General features: G+C 44.7%; 1 protein-coding gene across 3 annotated transcripts in view; it reads left to right on the top strand.

Moving 5' to 3' along the window:
• The window catches only part of LRRC2 (leucine rich repeat containing 2), a 53,033-nt gene that overhangs the window by 13,620 nt on the left and 17,265 nt on the right, over window positions 1–22,148 (top strand). For all 3 annotated transcript variants that reach the window (XM_010374784.1, XM_030936232.1, XM_030936239.1), the window contains 3 exons: window positions 390–533; window positions 10,970–11,177; window positions 17,231–17,387. In XM_010374784.1, the coding sequence (XP_010373086.1) occupies window positions 409–533; window positions 10,970–11,177; window positions 17,231–17,387 (490 nt within the window). In that variant the 5' untranslated portion in view covers window positions 390–408. The remainder of the gene's footprint in view (window positions 1–389; window positions 534–10,969; window positions 11,178–17,230; window positions 17,388–22,148) is intronic.

Below are 22,148 nucleotides of genomic sequence, written 5' to 3'. Positions count from 1 at the left end.
GTTGGGTGTGATGGTGTGAGCCTGTAGTCCCAGCTGCTTGGGAGGCTGAGGCAGGAAGATTGCTTGAGCCCAGGAGGTTGAGGCTGCAGTTGGAGCTATGATCGTGGCACTGCATTCCAGCCTGGGCAACAGAGTGAGACTCTGTCTCAATAAAAACAAAACAAAGCAAAACAAAACAAAACCCAACCAACCAAACAAGCCAAAACCAACCAACCAACCAACCAAACAAACAAACAGAAAAACAAAGCAAACTGTCATCCTTGAAGTAGTAACACATATCATCATTTCTTAAGCCAGGTGATTCATTCATATTTCATTTTAAAGTTTATGTTAAAACTGTTTTCTGTTTGTGTATCAAGCTGATATATCTATATATTTTTTTAAAATAGGTAATTTCATGCTCCCAAAATGGGACATAAAGTGGTTGTCTTCGACATTTCTGTCATCAGAGCCTTGTGGGAAACTCGTGTCAAGAAGCACAAAGCTTGGCAGAAGAAGGAGGCGGAAAGGCTTGAGAAGAGTGCCTTGGAGAAGTATGTGTTTTCTCAACCTAGTCTTGTAGCTTGTTTGGTGAATAAGGATTTGGACAGGCAACAGTTGCGTTGTGGAGGAGGATGCTTTTCTTCTGGGATTTCTCACTGTTGGTAACATTTTCCTCATTAAACTTCAGAGCCTTACACTGTACAAATATGCAGTTCCTATGATAGCAACACCCATGGTTATAAGGAGCTACCTACCACCCAGGCACCGTGCTAGGCATGAGGAAGACAGAGATGACATGATAAATCCCCCTACAGTAAATGCTGTAGCAGGCTGCCTAGCTAGAGTTCACTGAGCTAACTCACCAGGCTGTCTGGCGCTCTGGAGACCATCTGACTGCCGTCTGGGGCAGCTTGGGGGCTACTCTGTTGTGCACTTCAGCCCTCCCCCATTGAGCTGAATTCTAGGTAAGATTCATTGTGTTGGTGTCATTTTTACTTAGATGAAATGGTGTCATTTGCCTATCATATACGGTCATGAAATATGAGTAAAAGAGAGTTATGTATATGAACACCAAGTTGAGTGCTTTGGAAAATTTACAAAGTAGAAAGGTTGCAGGTGGCTTTGCATATGTCTGCAATTTTTATTCCCTGTGGAGAAACCAGAACTGGAACTCATGGATGATGCATTAGGGGTGCTGTTTATATAAAATAGACACAATGGGATTCTGATTGGCAGACCCATTCTCAAAGAAAGTCCCAACCCTACATCAAGTTGGCCAATGATGGTATATTTGCACACTTTAAGTTAAAAACAAGATGTGTAGGGGCCGGGCGCGGTGGCTCAGGCTTGTAATCCCAGCACTTTGGGAGGCTGAGGTGGGCGGATCACGAGGTCAGGAGATCGAGACCATCCTGGCTAACATGGTGAAACCCCATCTCTACTAAAAATACAAAAAATTAGCTGGGCATGGTGGCGGGTGCCTGTAGTCCCAGCTACTTGGGAGGCTGAGGCAGGAAGGCAGGAGAATGGCATGAACCCGGGAGGCAGAGCTTGTAGTGAGCTGAGATCAAGCCACTGCACTCCAGCCTGGGTAACAGAGCGGGACTCCGTCTCAAGAAAAAAAAAAAAAAAAGATTTGTAAGGTGCGAATGTATCTACACTCTTGGTTCTCCACTTTTATTAGCTTTTTGAATTAAACAAATACCTATTCCGATCATGCTTGATAATTAAGCTGCTACTGTATTCATCACAGCGGTTTCAGGTGGTTACCACCATCCCTAATTTGCAGATGAGGAAACTGGGACTTAGGTAAGTTGCTCAAGTTCACACACATGGTAAGCGGAAGATGTGGCCAAGCCCTTGCCTCTATATAATGCTGTAATCACAGGTAGTTAGAACATCTTTTCTCTTGCCACTAATCCGAGGTTGTCCAATATGAAGTAAAGGATTGCTTGAGGAGTTTGAGACTGGGCAACATAGTGAGACTCTGTCTTTACAAACAAACAACAAAAAAGAATTAGAACCCTTAAACCAGAAAGCTCACATGGCAATGCATCCAAGAGACCTACACTCACATAAATTATACAAGGTCCCAGAGCCCAAAATAGCTCTGAGCCCTGCTTCAATTTCCTCCGCACACCTAGCATCTGGGGTTACTCTAGACAGAACAAGCTTGCTGCACGGAGGCCTACGCCCCTGGCAGTGGGGAGGGGAGTTAGGGAACACCTGTAGCTGATGCAACTCACTGAGGTTCTTGGAAGAGGAGCCACCTGCAGACACCTGGGGTCTGCACACTGTGTTCTCCCATCCGCTTTGGAGTGGGATCTGCCCCTTCATCCCTGTCTTTTGTTGTGGTGTTAACAGCTTCATGCATCTCATGTACATTGAGCTTGACCTGGGCTCAGTGTCATTGAGCTTGTGCAGTATCTCATCTTAATCTAAGATGGAAAACTTCCTGGGTATTTGTTTGGCTTTTCTAGCCCAAGATAAGGAAAATAGTCACCAAGTTGGCTGGGCAGATAAGGAGGAATGTGAGGCAGGGCTGGGGAGCTATGTGCACGTTTAAGAAAGGAACTTAGTTTCTCAGGCTCCTCAGAAATGGGGGTAGTAAATTTGCCTTTTTTACAGGTGTTTTTGAGCTTCCATAATATAATTTATACTGTGATCATTAGTACTATTTGAGGGTTAACTTTTCGTTTCTCAGGATCTGTTTACTGTGTAAAGGAGGAATTAATATGTTGAAAAATTAATGCCTGCCTGATCATAAAAGGCAACTATTTGGTTAATTTAAATTTACTGAAACAAATAAAACCTTCCAGTTTGTTCTGTTACCTCACTTTAGAGTATCTCATCCTGTAGTGCTGTAGTTGTTCTATGAAGTATATACTGACACTTAAAAATTGTAAGTAGAGATAAAATATGAAATATCACTCTCTCCGAATGAAACTGGATCATTTAGAGCTGAGGTTCCCAAGCCCTGGGCTGGCCTGTTAGGAACTGGGCCGCACAGCAGGAGGTGTGCAGCCAGCGAGCCAGCATTACCGCCTGAGCTCCGCCTCCTGTCAGATCAGCGGCAGCGTTAGATTCTCATAGGAGCACAAACCCTTTTGTGAATTGTGCATACGAGGGATCTAGGTTGCCCCCTGCTTATGAGAATCTAATGCCTGATGATCTGAGGTGGAACAGTTTTATCCCGAAACCATCCCGGCAACCCCTCATCCATGGAAAAATTGTCTTCCATGAAACTGGTCCCTGGTGCCAAAAAGGTTGAGGACTGCTGATTTAGAGGGAGAAATTAAAGAGCTATTGTTAGGCTCTAAGTGAAGATTTTCTTCTCCATTGAGGCTGTTTGCCATCTGGGCTTAAGGAAAAGGTATTTTATTTGCACATTTATTGATTTAATTAGTAGAACTCTAATGGCATTTTTTTGGTATGTTTATTGCATATTTGGCATTCTACTAAAACTGAGTTGAGAGGAAGATTTCACGTTCAATTATATGGGTGAGAGAGTGAAAAGATAATGAATTTTATTCATTTTAATTACTCTCAAGGAAGAGAATGGAATTAAAAAGTAGTTTATATTTCCTTCTTCACTTTCCTATCATTAGGTTTCAGAGGGAATAAGACATAAAGTATTTACGAAAGAAAATAAGACATAAAATAAGACAAAAAATACTTAAGAAAGAAATAAAAAATATATTTGGTATATAATTATTTTTAATGGGGTACATCTAATTTTCTTTTTTCTCCTTTTTTTTTTTTTTTTTTTTTTTTGAGACGGAGTCTCGCTCTGTCACCCCGGCTGGAGTGCAGTGGCCGGATCTCAGCTCACTGCAAGCTCCGCCTCCTGGGTTCACGCCATTCTCCTGCCTCAGCCTCCCGAGTAGCTGGGACTACAGGCGCCCGCCACCTCTCCCGGCTAGTTTTTTGTATTTTTTAGTAGAGACGCGGTTTCACAGTGTTAGCCAGGATGGTCTCGATCTCCTGACCTCGTGATCCACCCGTCTTGGCCTCCCAAAGTGCTGGGATTACAGGCTTGAGCCACCGCGCCCAGCCTCTTTTTTCTCCATTTTATATTGGCTGTACCAAAATATGTGAAATATTTATAACAATTTGTAATATGTGCTATAGGAATAATACATTACATAGGGATGAACGGGTATCATCTCATTATATTGCTAGGATCTGCCCTTAGGTTCAGTCTAAGAAATGAGGAAAGAAAAGTTAGAGACATTAATCTGAAAAGTGCCCAGTGAATACAAGAACTTGCAGTGACTGTGCTGTTGGTTTTAAAAATTTTGGAGGGATTGCTTCTAACAGAAGTTCCAGCAGCATGTCTTTGACCTAGAGTCTGCCCCTTGTCCTGACTGCTACAGTAAGATCTAAATCTACAGGGAGATATTTAAAATTCATTTTTATCATATAGTTATAAAACTAAATCCCACGGAAAAGCTAATAAGGAAAAGCAACAATTCCAAGCCCCTACAATATCTCCCAGAGGAGCCCACTTCTCTTTCAGCACTTTCTTCTGCTTTTAAATTCATATCCCTTCATGTGCTGACACACACACACACACACACACACACACATATATATATATTTTAATTTTTTTGAGACAAGTCTCTTTCTGTTGCCCAGGCTGGAGTGCAATGGTGTGATCATAGCTCACTGCAGTCTCGACCTCCAGGGCCTAAGCAGTCCTCCTAGCTCAGCCTCCTGAGTAGCTGGGACTACAGGCATGTGCCACCAGCCCCGCTTTTTTTTTTTTTTTCTTGTGATTTTTTGTAGAGACAGGGGTCTCACTTTGTTTCCCAGGCTGGTCTCAAACTTTTGGCCTCAAGTGTTCCTTCCACCTGAGCCACCTTACCCGGCAATATTTTTAAATCTATCACTTTTGTTATATTACTTACAGACTTCATATGTAGATCCTGAAGCCCCGACTCATTGATTGCTGGGTACTTTTCCCCGACGCAGCTCACTGGGACTGAGACCTATAGAGCTGTGCCAGCCAGTGCTGTCAGCAAAATACATTTTTCAAATGTTCCAGCTTCCCTCAGCTGAATGGCAAGCATGAAACTCCAGCAATATCTGAAATGGTTTCTTAAAAGCAAAACATCGGGATTAAGAAGGTGACATTTGCATGTAGACCTGGGGAGCCAGCCCTGCAGAAATCTAAGAACAAGGGTTCCAGGCAGGCAGAACAGCAGATGCAAATGCCCTGAGGCAAGCATTTTCCCGGATATTCAATGAAGAGCAAGGAGACCAGTGTGACTGGGCCAGAAGATCAAGTGAGGGCAGAGGGGATGAGGTCAGAGCCACAAGGGGAGGGACACAGGTCTGTAGGGCCTTGTAGATCATGCTGTGTGAGAAGAGAAGCCAGTAAGAGGTGTGTGTGGGCAGAGGTGTGATGTGATTGACTTTGTAAGAGGCTCACTCAAGCTGCTGGGTGAGTTTGGACCACAGGGAGGCAGGGGTGGTGACAGTAAGCAGAAGATGGTGGCTTGGACCAGCGTGGAAGCAGTGAAGATGATGAGGAGTGGATGGATTCTGATAGAACTGGCCATATTTGTTGATGGATTTGATATGTGGTATGAAGGAAAGCATGGAGTCAAAGATGAACCTGAGATTTTTGGCCAGAGCTGCTGGAAGCCTTTTACTGAATTTTGGGGTCGAAGATCAGGAGTTTGTGCTGATCAGAAGTTTGTCACTGGGATCACATGTTCACTTTGAGATGCCTTTTAGGCATCCAGGTGGAGATGTTGGAGAGGCAGTTTGATACAGTAGGCTGGATTCAATGAGAAAGTCTTGGCTGGAGATATACATGTGAGCATGGTCAGTATATAGATGTATTTAAAGCCACAAGCTGGAAGGTATCTAAAGAACGAGTGCAGACAGGGAAGAGACCCAAGGGTTGGGTGTTGGGCACTTGGAAATCCAGAGGCTGAGAAGATGAGGAGGAAGCAGCACAGTGTCTAGAGAGGTAGGAGGGTAACCAGCAGAGTGAGGCATCCTGGAAGCCAAATGCCAAAAAGCCTTTGAGGAGGAGGAAGTGATTGGCTGTGTCAAATGCTACAGGTGGATCAGATAAGATGAGGACTGGGATTTGCCCACTGGGTTAGCAAAGTGGTGGTCATTGATGACCTTGATGAGAGGCTTGTTTCAAAAGACAAGTGAGGGTGACTGAAGTGGATTCAGCAGAGAATGAGGGAGAAGAGAATTATAGCTATGAGCAAGGACAACTCTTTCATGGAGTTTTGCTATAAAGTGGAGCAGAGACACAGGCCCATGGGAGACATGGGTGGAGACATTGAGGTGGGGTTAAGGATGGGAGAAATAACTGCATATTTGTGCACTGAAGAGAAGGATGCACAAGCAGAAATACTGATGAGGGAGAACTTCTATGGTAATGCCCTTGAATCAATGGGAGACTGGCCTTTGTGATCATGGGCAGGGTTTGGCCGTCGGTAGGATCTTGGAGTGTTCTTCCAGGGGAACAGAAAGGAAGGCAGAGGCTATGGGAACAGATGCAAATAGGTGGTGTAGATGCCCAGGGAGTTTGTGGAAATTCTGTTGTCTTTCATCTCTTTTCTCTGGGAACCAGGAAGTTCACATCATGAGTTGAGAATGAGGATGGGGTGGGTGGTAATGGACTTTTGACTGAAAGGGAGAAAATGTGAAACAGTCATCTGGGGCTTGGGAAGAAGAATAGTCTTGGGAGGTATGGTATGACTCCTGGGCAACAGTGAGGGGTCCCTGGGTTAGTGGTTATCCGTTCAAAGCCAGACCAGTGTGCAAGGTTATGAGTTTTCCTTCATCTCATTTACTGTGTGGGGGCAGGTGTAGAGCAGGGAGATAATGGGATACAAACTAAACTGTGGTTTGTTCAAGTGATGGCAAGAGAGGGGCAAGGGAGTTAAGGATGGATGCCAGGAGGTGATTACAATAGGAGCCATGAAATCTATTTTTATAAAAGGCTTATTGAAGGGTAATTGACATCCAATGAACGCTTCACATTTAAAGTGTACAATCTGAAAAATTTTGACATATGTATTCCCCCATAAAACGGTCAATGATCATATTGATCACTTTAAAAGTGATTCCAAACCAGGTTTGTTCTGCCTGTGCACAGTAAGCCAATAACTGGGACAACAGGTATTGTAAAAGAGAAAAGATTTTCCTCACAAGTCTGCTAAGCAAGGAGACAGGAGAACAAATCTCAAATCCATCTGCCTAAAAGTAGGGCTTGGGGATATTCATGGGATAGAAAGTGGGGTAGTCTAAAGTGTGGTGAAGTGTGATTGGTGGGTAGAAAAGGTGAGGTAATCAGGGTTTACAGAAGCATCATCAGGCCACGTGACTCTTCACAGGATATATGTTCAGAGAATGGCAGTGTTAGCATGATCTGAGGTTGGGGTTTTTGGCCCTCTGATGTCAAAAGTCAATCTTTTGGCACCCCTGCAAGCCTTGCAAGCTGAGTCTAGGGGTCAGTGGTTTGGACTGGACAGGGGCTGCCCCTGAAAAACAACTTGAGTAACCGTTGCCATGGTGATCCATGCCTCAGAGATGTTATCTGTAAGGAAGCTAGTGAGAGTTTAGTATATTGTTTGGCTACGTGACTTTTAGCTATATAGTTTAGGATCTACCAGAAGTAAGTGATTAGATGCAAACAAGGCAGGTTAAGTCTGGTGGGCTTAAATCAGGTGAGCCCTTGGTTTCCAAAGTTTCTTCTTCACTCTTTGTAATTCTTTCCTGTCATCCCCCAGCCCCATTCCCCAACTCCATCTCCAGGCAATCACTGCTTTCTATCACTATATTCTGCATTTATTGGAGTTTCATATATATATTTGTTTTTGAGAATGGGTTTCACTCTGTCACCCTGACTGGAGTGCAGTGATGTGATCTTGGCTTACTGTAGCCTCAATCTCCCTGGCTCAAGTTATCCTCCCACCACAGCCTCCCGAGTAACTGGGACTGCTGGTTATGGAAGATCCATGCCACTATGCTTGGCTAATTAAACATTTTTTTTTTTTTTCTTTCTAGAGACGGAGTCTCACTATGTTGCTCAGGCTGGTCTTGAATTCCTGGGCTCAAGCTGTCCTCCTTCCTTGACCTCCCAAAGCTGCTGGGATTATAGGCATAAGCCACAATGCCCAGCCATATATTCTTCTTTTTCTGGTCTCTTTCATGTTTAGATTCACTCATGTAGCATGTATCTGTGGTTCATTTCTCTTTATTGCTGAGTAGTAAGAAACTACATTTTTTCATTCATTCACCTGTGAATGTGCATTTGGGTTGTTTTCAGTTGGGGCTATAAAACTGATGTGAACACATACACTGGTCTTTGTATGGACATGTGCTTTCTTTTCTCTTGTGTGAGTACCTAGGAGTGGAATGTGTGGATCATCCAGTAACAGTACCTTTATAAAAGCCATTGGAACATAGAGGGTTGACGACTGTGTCCAAACCGCCCTCCCCTCATGGCTACCCTTTCCCTCACATACAGCACACCCAAGGAATGAGTCTGCTCCTCTCCCCTAATTACTGACATTTAACCACCCCCTAGCCCTGCTGCTAATCTTTTGTGACCCTCCTAACTTGATTGGGTGAAAGACTCAGTGGATGAAGCACTAATGAGAATCTTTACAGGCAGTTGACTTCCTTTCTAAGGGTCCTCCCAGCTCTGATTCAGGGCTGTCTTTGGGAGCTTCTAGCTCTGTGCCTTCTGCTTGCCTTCTTGGTGGCTTTGATCCTCTCGTTTCCCTCCTCACGCATTCTTCTTCTGGTATTTGCACATCACATTTAGTCAAGAGTGGGAAATTGTGATCATATGAAGCAAAGAACTAATGCTGAGTTCCCAGTGGGTAAAACTAAAATCAGACAGTATTGAAAGCAAATGGAACTACGTAGATGAAAGGTGGACACAACTTAATGAGCCCTGAAAATCCCAAGACAAGAAGGGCCCAGGGAAAGAGGTTGGGCTGTCTCTCCCCATGTCTCAGTGCCCCTGCTGACCTTCTGACCCTAACTGGTATTAAATGATAATTTGCAAAAAAGGTGAAATCATGATTCTGTAGCAGATATAAAAGGAACATCCATTAAACACTTTATTTTTCTCATTATTTATAAGAGGGAAACTATAAAATGTTACAACCAGCTCAAAGGAGAATCCAAAGGACAGACATTGAGAGACTAGGAATATTGAATACATTTGAAAATGAAGCAATTGGGCACAGTGGCTCACGCCTGTAATCCCAGCACTTTGGGAGGCCGAGGTGGGCAGATCACCTGAGGTCAGGAGTTCGAGACAAGCCTGACCAACAGTGAGAAACCCTGTCTCTACTAAAAAATGCAAAAATTAGCTGGGTGTGGTGGCAGGCGCCTGTAATCCCAGCTACTTGGGAGGCTGAGGCAGGAGAATCGCTTGAACCCGGGAGGCAGAGGTTGTAGTGAACTGAGACTGCACCACTACATTCCAGCCTGGGAGACAGAGCAAAACTGTCTCACAAAAAAAAAAAAAAAAAAAAAGGGGAAGCAAATTGGTGTTTTCGGGCGTGGGAGAGGTTTGTCCCTCCACTGAGTAAAATTTATGTGTGTTTATGGATAAGAATTATTTGTATGGCTTTTCATTTTCTACAAGTTTACTTTACTTTCTACAGAGTTATAAAATAACTTAGTCAAAGTCAAAGGTATATTCCTATAGAATCGGAGAATCCCCTGGAGGCTTCGGTATTCCAGGAAAAGGCTATCCAGCTGTGTTTTGCTTCTTTCAAAGTCTGAAATTTCTCCTTACACTTGACAGTGCCTGGTGGTCCAGACCGGGACTTCCCGCATGCCCAGTCCTGGAAGATGGTCTTGTCCCAGGGGCAGTAAACCTTCAGACCCCTCCTAACCACTCCAATGGCAGGCTTGCCTGTGCCCCACAGTGCCACCCTACAGCCTGACTGAGACTCTGAACCACCCTTCCTTCAGATAACAGCAGAGAGTTTCCACACTAGGATTGTTCCTTGACCATGGGGCTTATCTCACACTTATTTAGTGTATATACTGCCTTGGGCCATGTGGAGACCAAGTCTGCATCTGCAGCTTGTTTCTAAAGTAGCGCCCAGAAGACCTGAATCCTGACTGCCACCAGGTTCCCAGTTGGGCTGAGTAGGGTCTGGAATGCTTTTCTGAGTGTGGAATGCATCTAAGCCCCTATCAAATGTGGGCTACCTTATTTTGAGTCAGACAACATCTGTGTTTGATGGTTTTGAAGGAAAACCACAAAACATCTGTTTTGCATCACATAGAATATGTTAAAGGCCTCAAACAGAAAACAAATTCCTAAATGAAGAAAGGCCCACCAGGTGCAGAGTCCTGTTCTGACAGCTGTATGGGCATCTGAAGGGCTGTGAGACACACCAGCTGTCATCATGGAGCTTAGCATCAAGCTGGGGGATAAGTTATGGATGTGGAAAGCTCTAAAAGATAGGTCAGAAAATTAGCGACACACGGGTGGTGAGGTTTGGTGTGGATGCTGAGTCCTCAGCCAGCTCCAGTGTCTGAGTGGACCTCAGGTCCATCTACTGGAGTGAAATTCCCCAAGGTGACTGATAGTGACATTCCAAAGTCAGGTGTTTTATACACTGGAGTTCCTCTGCATTTCTATTCAAATACCCTTCAAAGATAGGTGAATCCCTGTGGCCCTGCACTTTTTTAAAACTTAGGTTGGCGTGATATAATTTCAAAGGAAATTATAATTAAACGCATAGCCAGAAATTCCATCTAACCCATCTTCTCTACTTTTTAAGTTAAAGTTACTAATAATTCACAAAAGGGTTTAGGGTTTCCCCTGTACCCCCACAGCAGGGAGGAAAGAGGAAGGGAGTGCTTACGTAGGCCTGTGACTGATAAGGAGAGCACCCATGCCCAGGTGGCTGACTCACTTCTCTAGGCAGTGATGGCCAGTCCCCAGGAGAGTAACTGTGACCCCTGCTGCCTGTTTTAGGATAAAGGAGGAGTGGAACTTTGTGGCCGAATGCAGGAGGAAGGGCATCCCCCAGGCTGTGTACTGCAAGAATGGCTTCATAGACACCAACATGCGGCTTCTGGACAAGATTGAAAGGAACGCTCTCACAAGGCAGAGTTCACTTCCCAAGGACAGAGGCAAACGGAGCAGCGCGTTTGTGTTTGAACTTTCTGGGGAGCACTGGACGGTGAGTCGAGGCAGTTCTTGCCCAATGCAGTGCTGTGGTCTATGACTGCTGCTTGCCTGAGCCCAAGGATGAATGAATGAATGCTTTTGCCTTTGGAGGCGGTTCTTCTGTCCCTTCCTCAGGGAAACGCAGCGCAGTCCTGGAAGCAGTGATGGGACCCACTTGGATACCTCTGTGGCTGAGCAGCTGGAATGCCTGCGCCCGCTCCTGGACAGCACAGTCTTTCAGGATGCATTCCTCTCCTGTCCCCTGCCCCAGTCTCTTAACGTAATTCTTTGCCTTTAAAAAACATTAAGTGACGGTGCCTTTCATTCATCTAACACCCTGGCAGTGGGCAATTACTTACTTGCCAAAGTGCCGTAGGGCAGCAAAGGAATTCTGCAGATCCTTTATCTGGTTTTCCTGTCCTGAGATTCTGAGGCCAGGGCAAAGACAATTCCATCTTTCTTTCCTCAGGCCCCATAATAACTTGGGCTACTGCCCATTTCATTGGGACAGGGTTCCCTGGGACCCCCCCCCCCATCTCTTTCTATCCTGCCATTTTGTGTCTTTTTTTTTTGTTCAAGAGTCTTGCTCTGTCACCCAGGCTGGAGTACAGTGGCAAGATCTCAGTTTCCTGAGTAGCTGGGACTACAGGAGCGCGCCACCACGCCTGGCTAATTTTTGTATTTTTAGTAGAGACGGGATTTCACCATGTTGGCCAGGCTGGTCTCGAACTCCTGACCTCAGGTGATCTGCCCGCCTTGGCCTCCCAAGGTGCTGGGATTACAGGCAAGAGTCACTTTGCCTGGGCTTTGTTATTTTTTTTCTAGAGGAGAGGTTTTGCCAGGTTGCCCAGGCTGGTCTTGAATTCCTCAGCTTGAGCCTCTTACCCTGCCATTTTGGAACTAAAACGACTCGGTAGAGAGACTAAATATTTGGCATGATCTGGGGCTGTCTTTTATTAGCCATGTGATCCGAGGTGGTTTTTATCATTTGATAAAAATGCATATCACTTCTATGGGTTTTTATCATTCTTCTCAGTAAAATGCTGCTAATGCTTGCCCTGACCCTATCTGAGGGCTATTGAGAGGATGAAGTGCATGAATATTCTGTGAAGTATACAGTTCTCCAAAAATGCGAGAGGTTATTGCTGTAAACCTCTTTGCTGTTCTTTCCCTTGCATCCCCATCATTGAGATCAGTAGGTAATGGGCTGCCTATTCCGAGGCACAAAGGGAGGCATGTCTGGATTGTTAATTAAATATTGTTGGCCGGTAAACATGATCCTGGGTAAGCTACTTACCCTGTAAGGGTGTCCAGTTCACTGGAGAACCTGCCATGAGCCCTCAAGTTTCACAATCTATCTTTTGAAAATCATTGTGAAGTGTATTTATTTATTTATTATTATTATTATTTCGAGATGGAGTCTCTCTCTGTCGCCCAGGCTGGAGTGCAGTGGTGTGATCTCTGCTCACTGCAAGCTCCGCCTCCTGGGGTTCACACCATTCACTTGCCTCAGCCTCCCAAGTAGCTGGGACCATAGGCACCCGCCACCACACCTGGCTAAATTTTTGTATTTTTAGTAGAGACGGAGTTACACTGTGTTAACCAGGATGGTCTCACTCTCCTGACCTCGTGATCCGCCTACCTTGGTCTCCCAAAGTGCTGGGATTACAGGCATGAGCCACTGCGTCCGGCCTGTAAAGTGTGTTTAATGTGCCCGGTATGGTAAGGGGAATGGGAAGATGGTTAGGATTCAGCAGGCTCGGAGAGACCCCCATTGTGAACCAGGTGGATGGCGTCCTCCCCATACTCCATCCCCTAAGCTGTACTCTGTTGTGATTGAGTACAGGAGAGTCCAGGAAGACTCTGGGCCCCACATATTCATTAGAGTGAATTTCAGTTACCGTTTTCCTCCCCCAGAGAGCTTGTGCTTAGGCCTCACCTCTGACTAAGGAGTGAAAGGCTGTGTGTGTTAAGGGATTTTGCAACCTCTTAGAGTGCTCTGTGGCAGTGAGGGAGTTGTGGCCTCTAAAATCACACCTGGCAGCCTGCCTGGCCCCTGCAAGAGGTCAGGAGGGAAGGAATGGGCTGTGGAGTTTCTGGGGCCTTAGGGACTAGGTAGAGAGAGATCTGCTAGGGCCCTTAGGGCTGGCTGAGGCTGTGTGGCCAGGTTGGGCTGGGGGCTGGGGCTCCTGTTTTGAGCCAGAAGCTCTCAGACCCTGGACCCTGCTCTTTTAGGAGAGATCCTCAATTTTATTTTCCAACCCTTCAATAGAATTTTTCATTTTTACTACCACATGTTTAATTTCCCAGAGCTGTTTGCTGTTTGTTTTTTCAAATGGATGAATTCTGTGAAGTGGCTTTATTTTACAGATATCTCTTAATCTTAGCTTTTAGAATATTGTTCTGTTTTTATTTTGCAGGGTAATGGCTTTTCTTAGCTATCTTGGGATCAATCTTTTTTTTTTTTTTTCCCTTTCCTCTTTTTTTTTTTTTTGTTTGTTTTTTGAGACTGAGCCTTGCTTAGTCACTCCATCTGGAGTGCAGTGGCATGAGCATGGCTCACTGTAGCCTCTATCTCCTGAACTCAAGCGATCCTTCTACCTTAGCCTTCTCCGTAGCTGGAACCAACAGGTGCATGCCACCACACTCAGCTAATTTCAACTTTTAATTTTAAAGATGGAGTCTCACTTTGTTGTCCAGGCTGGTCTTGAACTCCTGGGCTCAAGTGATTGTCTTGCCTTAGCCTCCCAAAGTGCTGGATAGTTTTTTTGTGGGGGTGGGAATGTTTTCTTGTTTCAGAGTTTCCTTTTTCTTTTAGGGTGTGTGTCTTTTTTTTTTTTTTGAAACGGAGTCTTGCTCTGTTGCCCAGGCTGGAGTGCTGTGGCGCGATCTCGCCTCACTGCAAGCTCCACCTCCCGGGTTCACGCCATTCTCCTGCCTCAGCCTCCCGAGTAGCTGGGACTACAGGTGCCCGCCACCTCGCCCGGCTAATTTATTGTATTTTTAGTAGAGATGGGATTTCACCGTGTTAGCCAGGATGGTCTCGATCTCCTGACCTCGTGATCCACCCACCTCAGCCTCCCAAAGTGCTGGGATTACAAGCCTGAGCCAGTGCGCCTGGCCAGGGTGTGTATATCTTGGATGTTGGGACTTTTCTTGGAGGTCTGGAGACACTGGGTTGTCCAGAGCACTAACAAGCTGACCAGAAACTCTGAGTGTGTGTCGGGCACACTTCGCTTTTGAAGACGTTGCTGTAAAGTCCCCATCTCACTGGTGCCTCCGCTCTCCTGTTCATGAATGCACATTTGTGATTTGTCTGGAGCTATGAGAGCACACAGAGAAGGATCTTCTCAGTTTCTGGGACAGACAGAATCTCAGCATTCATCACTCATCATCTGATTGCCACCTCCCCTGCCTCAGCTGTGCCTGAGGTACCCCAGTTCAGGGACTTCGTTGAACCTCCTCCAGTGAATAAGCCTCATTGTAATTGCCAGGTGGCATGGATGGGGGTCAAGGTTCTGGTCCTCAAACTTTGAGCTTGATCTCTTTCTTTGGCCCTGACTTCAGCTCTCACTTCCAGGGATACCAGGCTCTTCTACTACCAAGTCTCTGGTGGCTTCTGGTGAGAAGCCCCGGTTGTATCTCAGTTGTTTCTGCTGCCGGTCTAAGATTGAGCAGCTCTGGGAAGCCAGGTTACCATCTTCTAGATGTCTGGTTATCCACATTTTGCAGCCGATGTCTCCTTTCCTTTTCTCTTTGCCCTTCTACAAGGTTTATGGCACCTAAAAAGTTCCTGTACTGTTGTCTTTAATGGAATTTTGGAGAAGAGCAAAGGTATATGCATATATTCAATCTGTCATTTTTACTCATTCTTTTCATTTCTATTTAACATGATATCCTAATATTTTTCTTTCTTTTTTTTTTTTTTTTTTCCGTTTGAGATGGAGTCTTGCTCTGTCGCCCAGGCTGGAGTGCAGCGGTGTCTTCTCGGCTCACTTCAAGCTCCGCCTCCCGGGTTCACGCCATTCTCCTGCCTCAGCCTCCCGAGTAGCTGGGACTACAGGCGCCCGCCACCTTGCCCGGCTAATTGTTTATATTTTTAGTAGAGATGGAATTTCACCGTGTTAGCCAGGATGGTCTCGATCTCTTGACCTCATGATCTGCCCACCTCAGCCTCCCAAAGTGCTGGGATTACAGGCATGAGCCACTGTGCCCGGCCTATCTTAATATCTTTCTTGTTAAAAATAGTCATGAACATAATTTTAGAAATGTAATAATCTTTCATGTGTGCCATAATTGAAAGAGTGGAATGAGATAGATTATTTATGAGGGAGTCAGCACGTTGAAGTTTCAATGAAGAGATTGAGATTATGAGCCTGTGGTCAGCTCCCTGATGACCCAACTCATTTTGTCTCAGTTCCAGGAGGCAACCCTCTGGCATGGTGTGGGTTCCATTCAGATCAAGTGGTGTCGGGACAGTTTGCCAGGGCCACATGAAGGGGGCAGGTGGTACCTAGGTAGTTGGCTGCAGAAGCAGTGGCACAGGGCCCTATGCTTGGTTTACTGCTGTGTGCTCACCATCTTGAACTTCTTAATTTTTAACAAGGTGCCCGCATTTTCATTTTGAACTAGGCTCTGCAAATTCAGTAGTGGATCCTTACTGTAAGTGATTCACTTAAATGTCTTTGGGGTTTCAGCTTTCCTCTTCCAAAGGGGCTCACTTTACCTATCAAAAATTTTTTTTTTAAGATAGAGTCTCACTGTGTTGCCCAGGCTGGAGTGCAGTGGTGCTATTTTGGCTCACTGCAAACTTTGCCTCCTGGGTTCAAGCGATTCTTCTGCCTCAGCCTCCCAAGTAGCTGGGATTACAAGTGCATGCCACCACACCCAGCTAATTTTTGTATTTTTAGTAGAGATGGGGTTTCACCATGTTGGCCAGGCTGGTCTCGAACTCTTGACTGCAGGTGATTCACCCGCCTCGGCCTCCCAAAGTGCTGGGATTACAGGCATGAGCCACCATGCCCAGCCCACTTTGCCTATCTTATGGTATTGTTGCATGAGACAGTGCTAGAGTGAAAGCACTTTTGCAAGTTAACAGCTTAACCCACACACAGGATGGCAATGGTTGTAAAGCACATTACAGGTACCAAGTACAAAAAGGAAGGATGGCTATGGACTCCATTACTCCCTCCACCTCCCCTTTAGCTGCCATGGAGTTTTCCACACCTCATCCCACCTCCACCCTGTGCTCCGGCCACTTTGCTGATGGTGCGTTGTGGCCAGCTTCTGAGGTCCGGGGACCTGTGTGTCTCGTCTTTGCCCCACCCCTCAGTGCTGAGCACCCCTCACCTGCAATGAGGGCTCGGTAACTCTCTGTGAATTAGATTTCTTCAGCTAGACAAATAGCCTCCCTGATGTCTTTAAACGCTTCTTGCTTGACACCTTTACAGTTTTATCCCAGAACGCTTGAGCTAGGGGAGGCCTTGGACACTGAGTTCATCAATGTCATTTCAGCAGTGGAGACCCAGGGAGGTGGCGCGACTGGAAAATGGCGGGGCCTGGGCCGGAACTCAGGTGTCCCAGCTGACTGTTTCTCATGCTCTTTCCCTTTCATAGACTCTTAAGAATATTTGGAAATGTGGTGCAGCAAATTTTAGAGGTTTATCAAGTATTTCTAAAAGCAACTACAGAGAAAGGGAAACGAAGCACAAATTTTGAAATCGAATGTATAGACAGAACTTAGGGGATGTTAAATTGGTATGTTGCAAATAAATAATACATATTGTGGCTCCAAGTGTGAGTCTGGTTGTTTGTGTTCACTAGGATTTAATTTTAATAACATCATGAATTCACGGCAGTTTTGAAAAGGGCTAATATACTGTTGTGAAGTTGACGGCAACTGCGGTATCTTTGGTTTCTTTTTGAAATGGCCGGAGTGCTGCTGCTTACGCTTCATGCTCTCATGTCTGCTTTCTCTTTCCCTGTTTTAAAATAAATGCTTGGTTTTACACGGCTTTGTGCACATGGAGGAGCTAGTTCTGATTGATGTCATTCTTTCTATTTTAGGAGCTCCCAGATTCATTGAAGGAGCAGACACACCTGAAAGAATGGCACATAAGCAATACCCTGATTCAAATCATTCCTACATATATTGAGTTATTTCAAGCGATGAGAATTCTGGATCTGCCAAAAAACCAAATCTCACATCTTCCAGCAGAAATTGGTATGTCAACTTAGCAGGGGTCTTCCGGCCTCTGGTGTGTTAAGTAGGCAGCTGTCAGGCAGGTAACAGACACTGTGCAGACACCGTGTTTCCTCTCCAGCTGCCCCAGGAAGTGGCTGGGCAGGGCTGTTTCGAGGCTCCCCAGAGCTGCTTGTTTGCAGCATCCCTTTGGGTGGTGAGGTCGGCATCTCGCCTGTATAACTCAGCACATAGGACACTTGCCAATTGCTCAGAAACCAGAAGTTTCATGAGTGAGCAATACTTTGTTTAGGAACTCTGTGTTTATGTTCTTTTAGTTTTAAACCTATAAACATGCAATACGCTTATTATAAATGTATTATTCCTATATATTACTCCATTGATAAATCTAGTTTAGCTTATGATATGTCTTTTTTTTTTTTTCTTGAGACAGAGTTTCGTTCTTGTTGCCCAGGCTGGAGTGCAACGGCACAATCTTGGCTCACTGCAACCTCTGCCTCCCTGGTTCAAGCGATTCTTCTGCCTCAGCCTCCAAAGCAGCTGGGATTACAGTCATGTGCCACCATGCCCAGCTGATTTTGTATTTTTTTTAGTAGAGAAGGGCTTTCACCATGTTAGCCAGGCTGGTCTCAAACTTCTGACCTCAGGTGATCTGCCTGCCTCGGCCTCCTGAAGTGTTGGGATTATAGGTGTGAGCCACCGTAACCAGCCTGATGTCTTTTTGATGGATCAAAAGTTTACAATTCTCAGTCATTATTCAGTTGTGTTATCTTAAAATGAAAATGACAGTGATCGTTATTGCTTCTCTTTCTCCTGGGGTGGAAGGAGTGAAGGTCTGGGGCTGCACAGAGCTCCATTCTTACACATGTGCCCTGGGACCAGTGGTTAATCATAGTTATGTGAAAATTTACCAAAAGCCAAGACCCTCTGGGACAGGTGGCTTGTGGGTTCTCTGGTGTTTGTACACATCTTGCTGGCTGTGTCAAGACTACAAGGCTCTGATCACCCTCTTACCCAGGCCAATCTTGGGGATGTTTATGCACATAATAACCTTGAGGGATGAGGTGACACCTGCTCCCAGGCAAAGAGCAGCCTTGCTAACCACTTGCTGTAAAAGCAGTGGGTTCCCCAAGCTTGGGGTTCTCAGCCGTGATGTATATGTGCATCTTACTGGGCCATCTGTGTCACACTTGGTAGACTTAGCTGTAAGGGCAACTGACATCAGTATGCTGTCCTGGAGCAGGAGCCTCGTGCCTTCTGCCGGTATCCATGAAACAGGAATAGGCAAAACTTATTAGCGTCTAAGCAGGGTAAAATCAAGTTCTAGACCCAACAAGGACAAGTACTTCTGTTTCCTTGCCTAGTTTCTGGAAAGGTAGAAAGGACCTTAGAATTTTTATGAATGAAAAGTACCATTTTTGACATGTAAGGGGTCATTTACCTCCTGCCCCTTTATTTTGCAAATTGGAGAGACCCTCTGATGTTGGCTGACTGAATCATTATCATTTACATATTACACTAAGGAACTTCTTCAGAGCCTGGGCTAGAAGCCAGATTTCACTATTTGCAGGTCATTTTTGGGCAAGCTCACAGAATATTTAAATAACTGGATAGAGTTTCTGAGGACTGAGTTACTTTTAAAAACTCTTTTTGCCGGGCGCGGTGGCTCAAGCCTGTAATCCCAGCACTTTGGGAGGCCGAGACGGGTGGATCACGAGGTCAGGAGATCGAGACCATCCTGGCTAACATGGTGAAACCCCGTCTCTACTAAAAAATACAAAAAACTAGCCAGGCGAGGTGGCGGGCGCCTGTAGTCCCAGCTACTTGGAGGCTGAGGCAGGAGAATGGCGGGAACCCGGGAGGCGGAGCTTGCAGTGAGCTGAGATCCAGCCACTGCACTCCAGCCTGGGCGACACAGAGAGACTCCGTCTCAAAAAAAAAAAAAAAAAAAAAAAAAAAAAAAAAACAACTCTTTTTAGGCTGGAGGCAGTGGCTCATGTCTGGAATCCCAGCACTTCGGGAGGCTAAGGTGGGCAGATCACTTGAGCCTAGGAGTTTGAGACCAGCCCGGGCAACATGGCGAAATCCCATCTCTACAAAAAGTAAAAAATTAGCCAGGCATGATGGCATGTGCCTGTGGGAGGATCGCTTGAGCCCGGGAGGTTCAGGCTTCAGTGACTGGTGATGGCACTGCTGCACTCCAGCCTGGGTGACAGGGTGAGACCCTGTCTCAAAACAAACAAACAAACAAACAAGCAAACAAACAAAAAAAAACCACCCTTTTCAAGTAGAAAGGTTCTGTCCTTATACATTTGAGAAGCCACAGGGGTTGACCTAGACTCAGGGATCCTTGTTATCCTGCCAGCTGGGCTTGGGAATCCAGTGGTTGGCAGCAAGATAGATGGGGTATTAAGCATGGAGCCGTCAAAAGAGGGGGGACGTCAGAGCATCACCATGGGATGAGTCATGCTCACAGTTGTCTGAAATGTCATCAGAGGTGCTCCACTTAATATGTATCTTTGTTCATCTCTTGAAATGTCTTCCTTGAAATTATTGCCAGCCAGATTAATACCTGTTCTTTTTTAACTTCCCACACTTACACCAATGTAATATTCATTCTTTCCTTGTGAGCCAGTTTGATTTGAGCAGTGGTTTTCACCTTGGCTACACTTTAGAATACCCCAAAGAGCCTTAAAAATCTAAATGCCCAAGACCCACTGCAGAACAATTCCATAGGAATCTCTGGGTACAGGGCCAGGAATCAGCATTTAACAAACTCCGTACATGATTCCCATGTGCAGCCATGGTTGAGACCACTGGTGAGGGAGTGAGGATGTGATCCTTGCACACTCGGGGGAGGAGAAGAGATTGGTGGGTGAGGGGTATCTGTGGGAGACCAATGTGGGATTGGGGCACTATACTTAATCTCTCTGCTCTTCAGTTTCTTCATCTGTAAAGTGGGGATAATAGTTGTTGCTGTCATTTAGTTGTTGTGAGGATTAGTTAAGGCAATAAACACCAATATATTGGGTACATACTTGTTATTCCAAGTGATTATTCAAGTGATTATTCCAAACACTCGAGTCCTGTTGGAGACATGATGTCATCTCCACAGACCTCGTTCATGTGCAGGGAAAACTATTCAAACATTCTAGAAATGTGTAAAATGTAAAATCAAGCCTCTCAGTAAGCACTAAGTTTCCTGGGTATTCACATTGTACATGCACTCATGCTGTTCTACAGACCTACGTTGTAGCTGTCTATTTATAAACAGACATGTAACCATGCATGTTAAATATACTTACACGCATGGGCTGACACTGTGTTCTTCAGTCTGTGCCTCACATGTTTCCCCCGACCACACCATGAAGGTGGAGGTGGACTCCAGGATCAGGCTGCCTGGGTCTTCGACTTACTGGAAGGTCACCCTGAGCAAGTCATTTACTGGTTTTCAGTTTTCTCATCTGTAAAATGGGGATAACAATAGTACCTACTTCACAGGGTTGTTGTGAGGATTAAATAGATAATACATAGAAAGCATTTAGAGTAGGTGAATCCCTGGCATTCACTAGCCATTATTATTATTATTACTATTATTAGCATCATCTTTATGTTAATGTTATCTTTCGGTATCAGAACATCTAAACCTTTCCCATTCTCCCCAGTAGCTGAGTGATGATTACGACATGATTTATTTCACTTGTTCCCAAAATATTTTAAAATTAAACTTAGTGAATTGAAGACTGACCTAAGATTCTGAAGACACAGATGTCATCTAACTTTGAGTAACTTGAGCATGTATTTTAATTTTTTAAATCTTAGTACCCTCATTTGTAGGATAAGGGTCAGAATGATCTTTAAAACATCTGCCACCTCTAAAATTCTCTAGTTGAATTTTTTTGTGAGTTAACCCATGGGAAGGAGGGGGACAATAAATCTCAGAGGCTTTAACACTCTATACCAGATTTAAGTCATATATGTATTTTATCCAACTTATAATTTTCAGTCTATTTCAAGTCAATGGAATATAATTTATCTAAATACATCCATAACTTAGGCAAAAACAGACCATTCCCTTCTCACATGGCTGAGACATATATCATATCTCCAGTTTGGAAATTCTTATGACATGTGAGTATCACAATTTTTCGTCATTACATAGGAAATTCTTAAGAAAAGAACACAATAATAAAGAGGAAGATGTTCTTAGAATGATTTAGGTAAGGTTGTCACCCTAATTTTCTTCTAGTACTTGCTTCTTGATACTCTTTGTGTCATTAACATGGAGTATTTTGAGAAAATCCTCTTTTTTACCAAAGGTAAGTATTGAGGGCATCTAGAATAAATCAGTTTTCACAAGTGGGGCAAAACGAAAAGATATGAAAATATATTAATTCAGGGCATGTTTCTCTCCTAGAGGAGGAGATATAGCTCCTAACAAACTAGGGATAAATGAAGAAACACTCAGCTGCAGGATCTGATGCTCAAGCATAGTGAGGAACTTGGGAATGAACAAGGGATTTTTAGCTCTTTTATGTTGAGCAGCTGAATTTTGTAAAGGAGGTGGGGTTTGATCTCTTATTGTGTTGTCTTATAGATCTATTGAGGGCTGATGGAGGGGAGGAGTTAGGGAGGTGTGATTACTAGACGGGGTATTCTTTTTCTCATCATTAGAGCAATTATTTTTGACATTTGACATCAAGGAATTAAGAATGACAATGAGTGGTGCTCTTAACTTCCTTGTGAAACTCCCAAGAAATTATCATTAGATGGATTTAAAAT

The sequence above is a fragment of the Rhinopithecus roxellana genome, chromosome 1, assembly GCF_007565055.1.
Source record: "Rhinopithecus roxellana isolate Shanxi Qingling chromosome 1, ASM756505v1, whole genome shotgun sequence".
NCBI classification, from domain to species: Eukaryota; Metazoa; Chordata; class Mammalia; order Primates; family Cercopithecidae; genus Rhinopithecus; species Rhinopithecus roxellana.
Note: the sequence above shows the minus strand (reverse complement) of the source record. Positions and strands in the feature narration are given on the sequence as shown.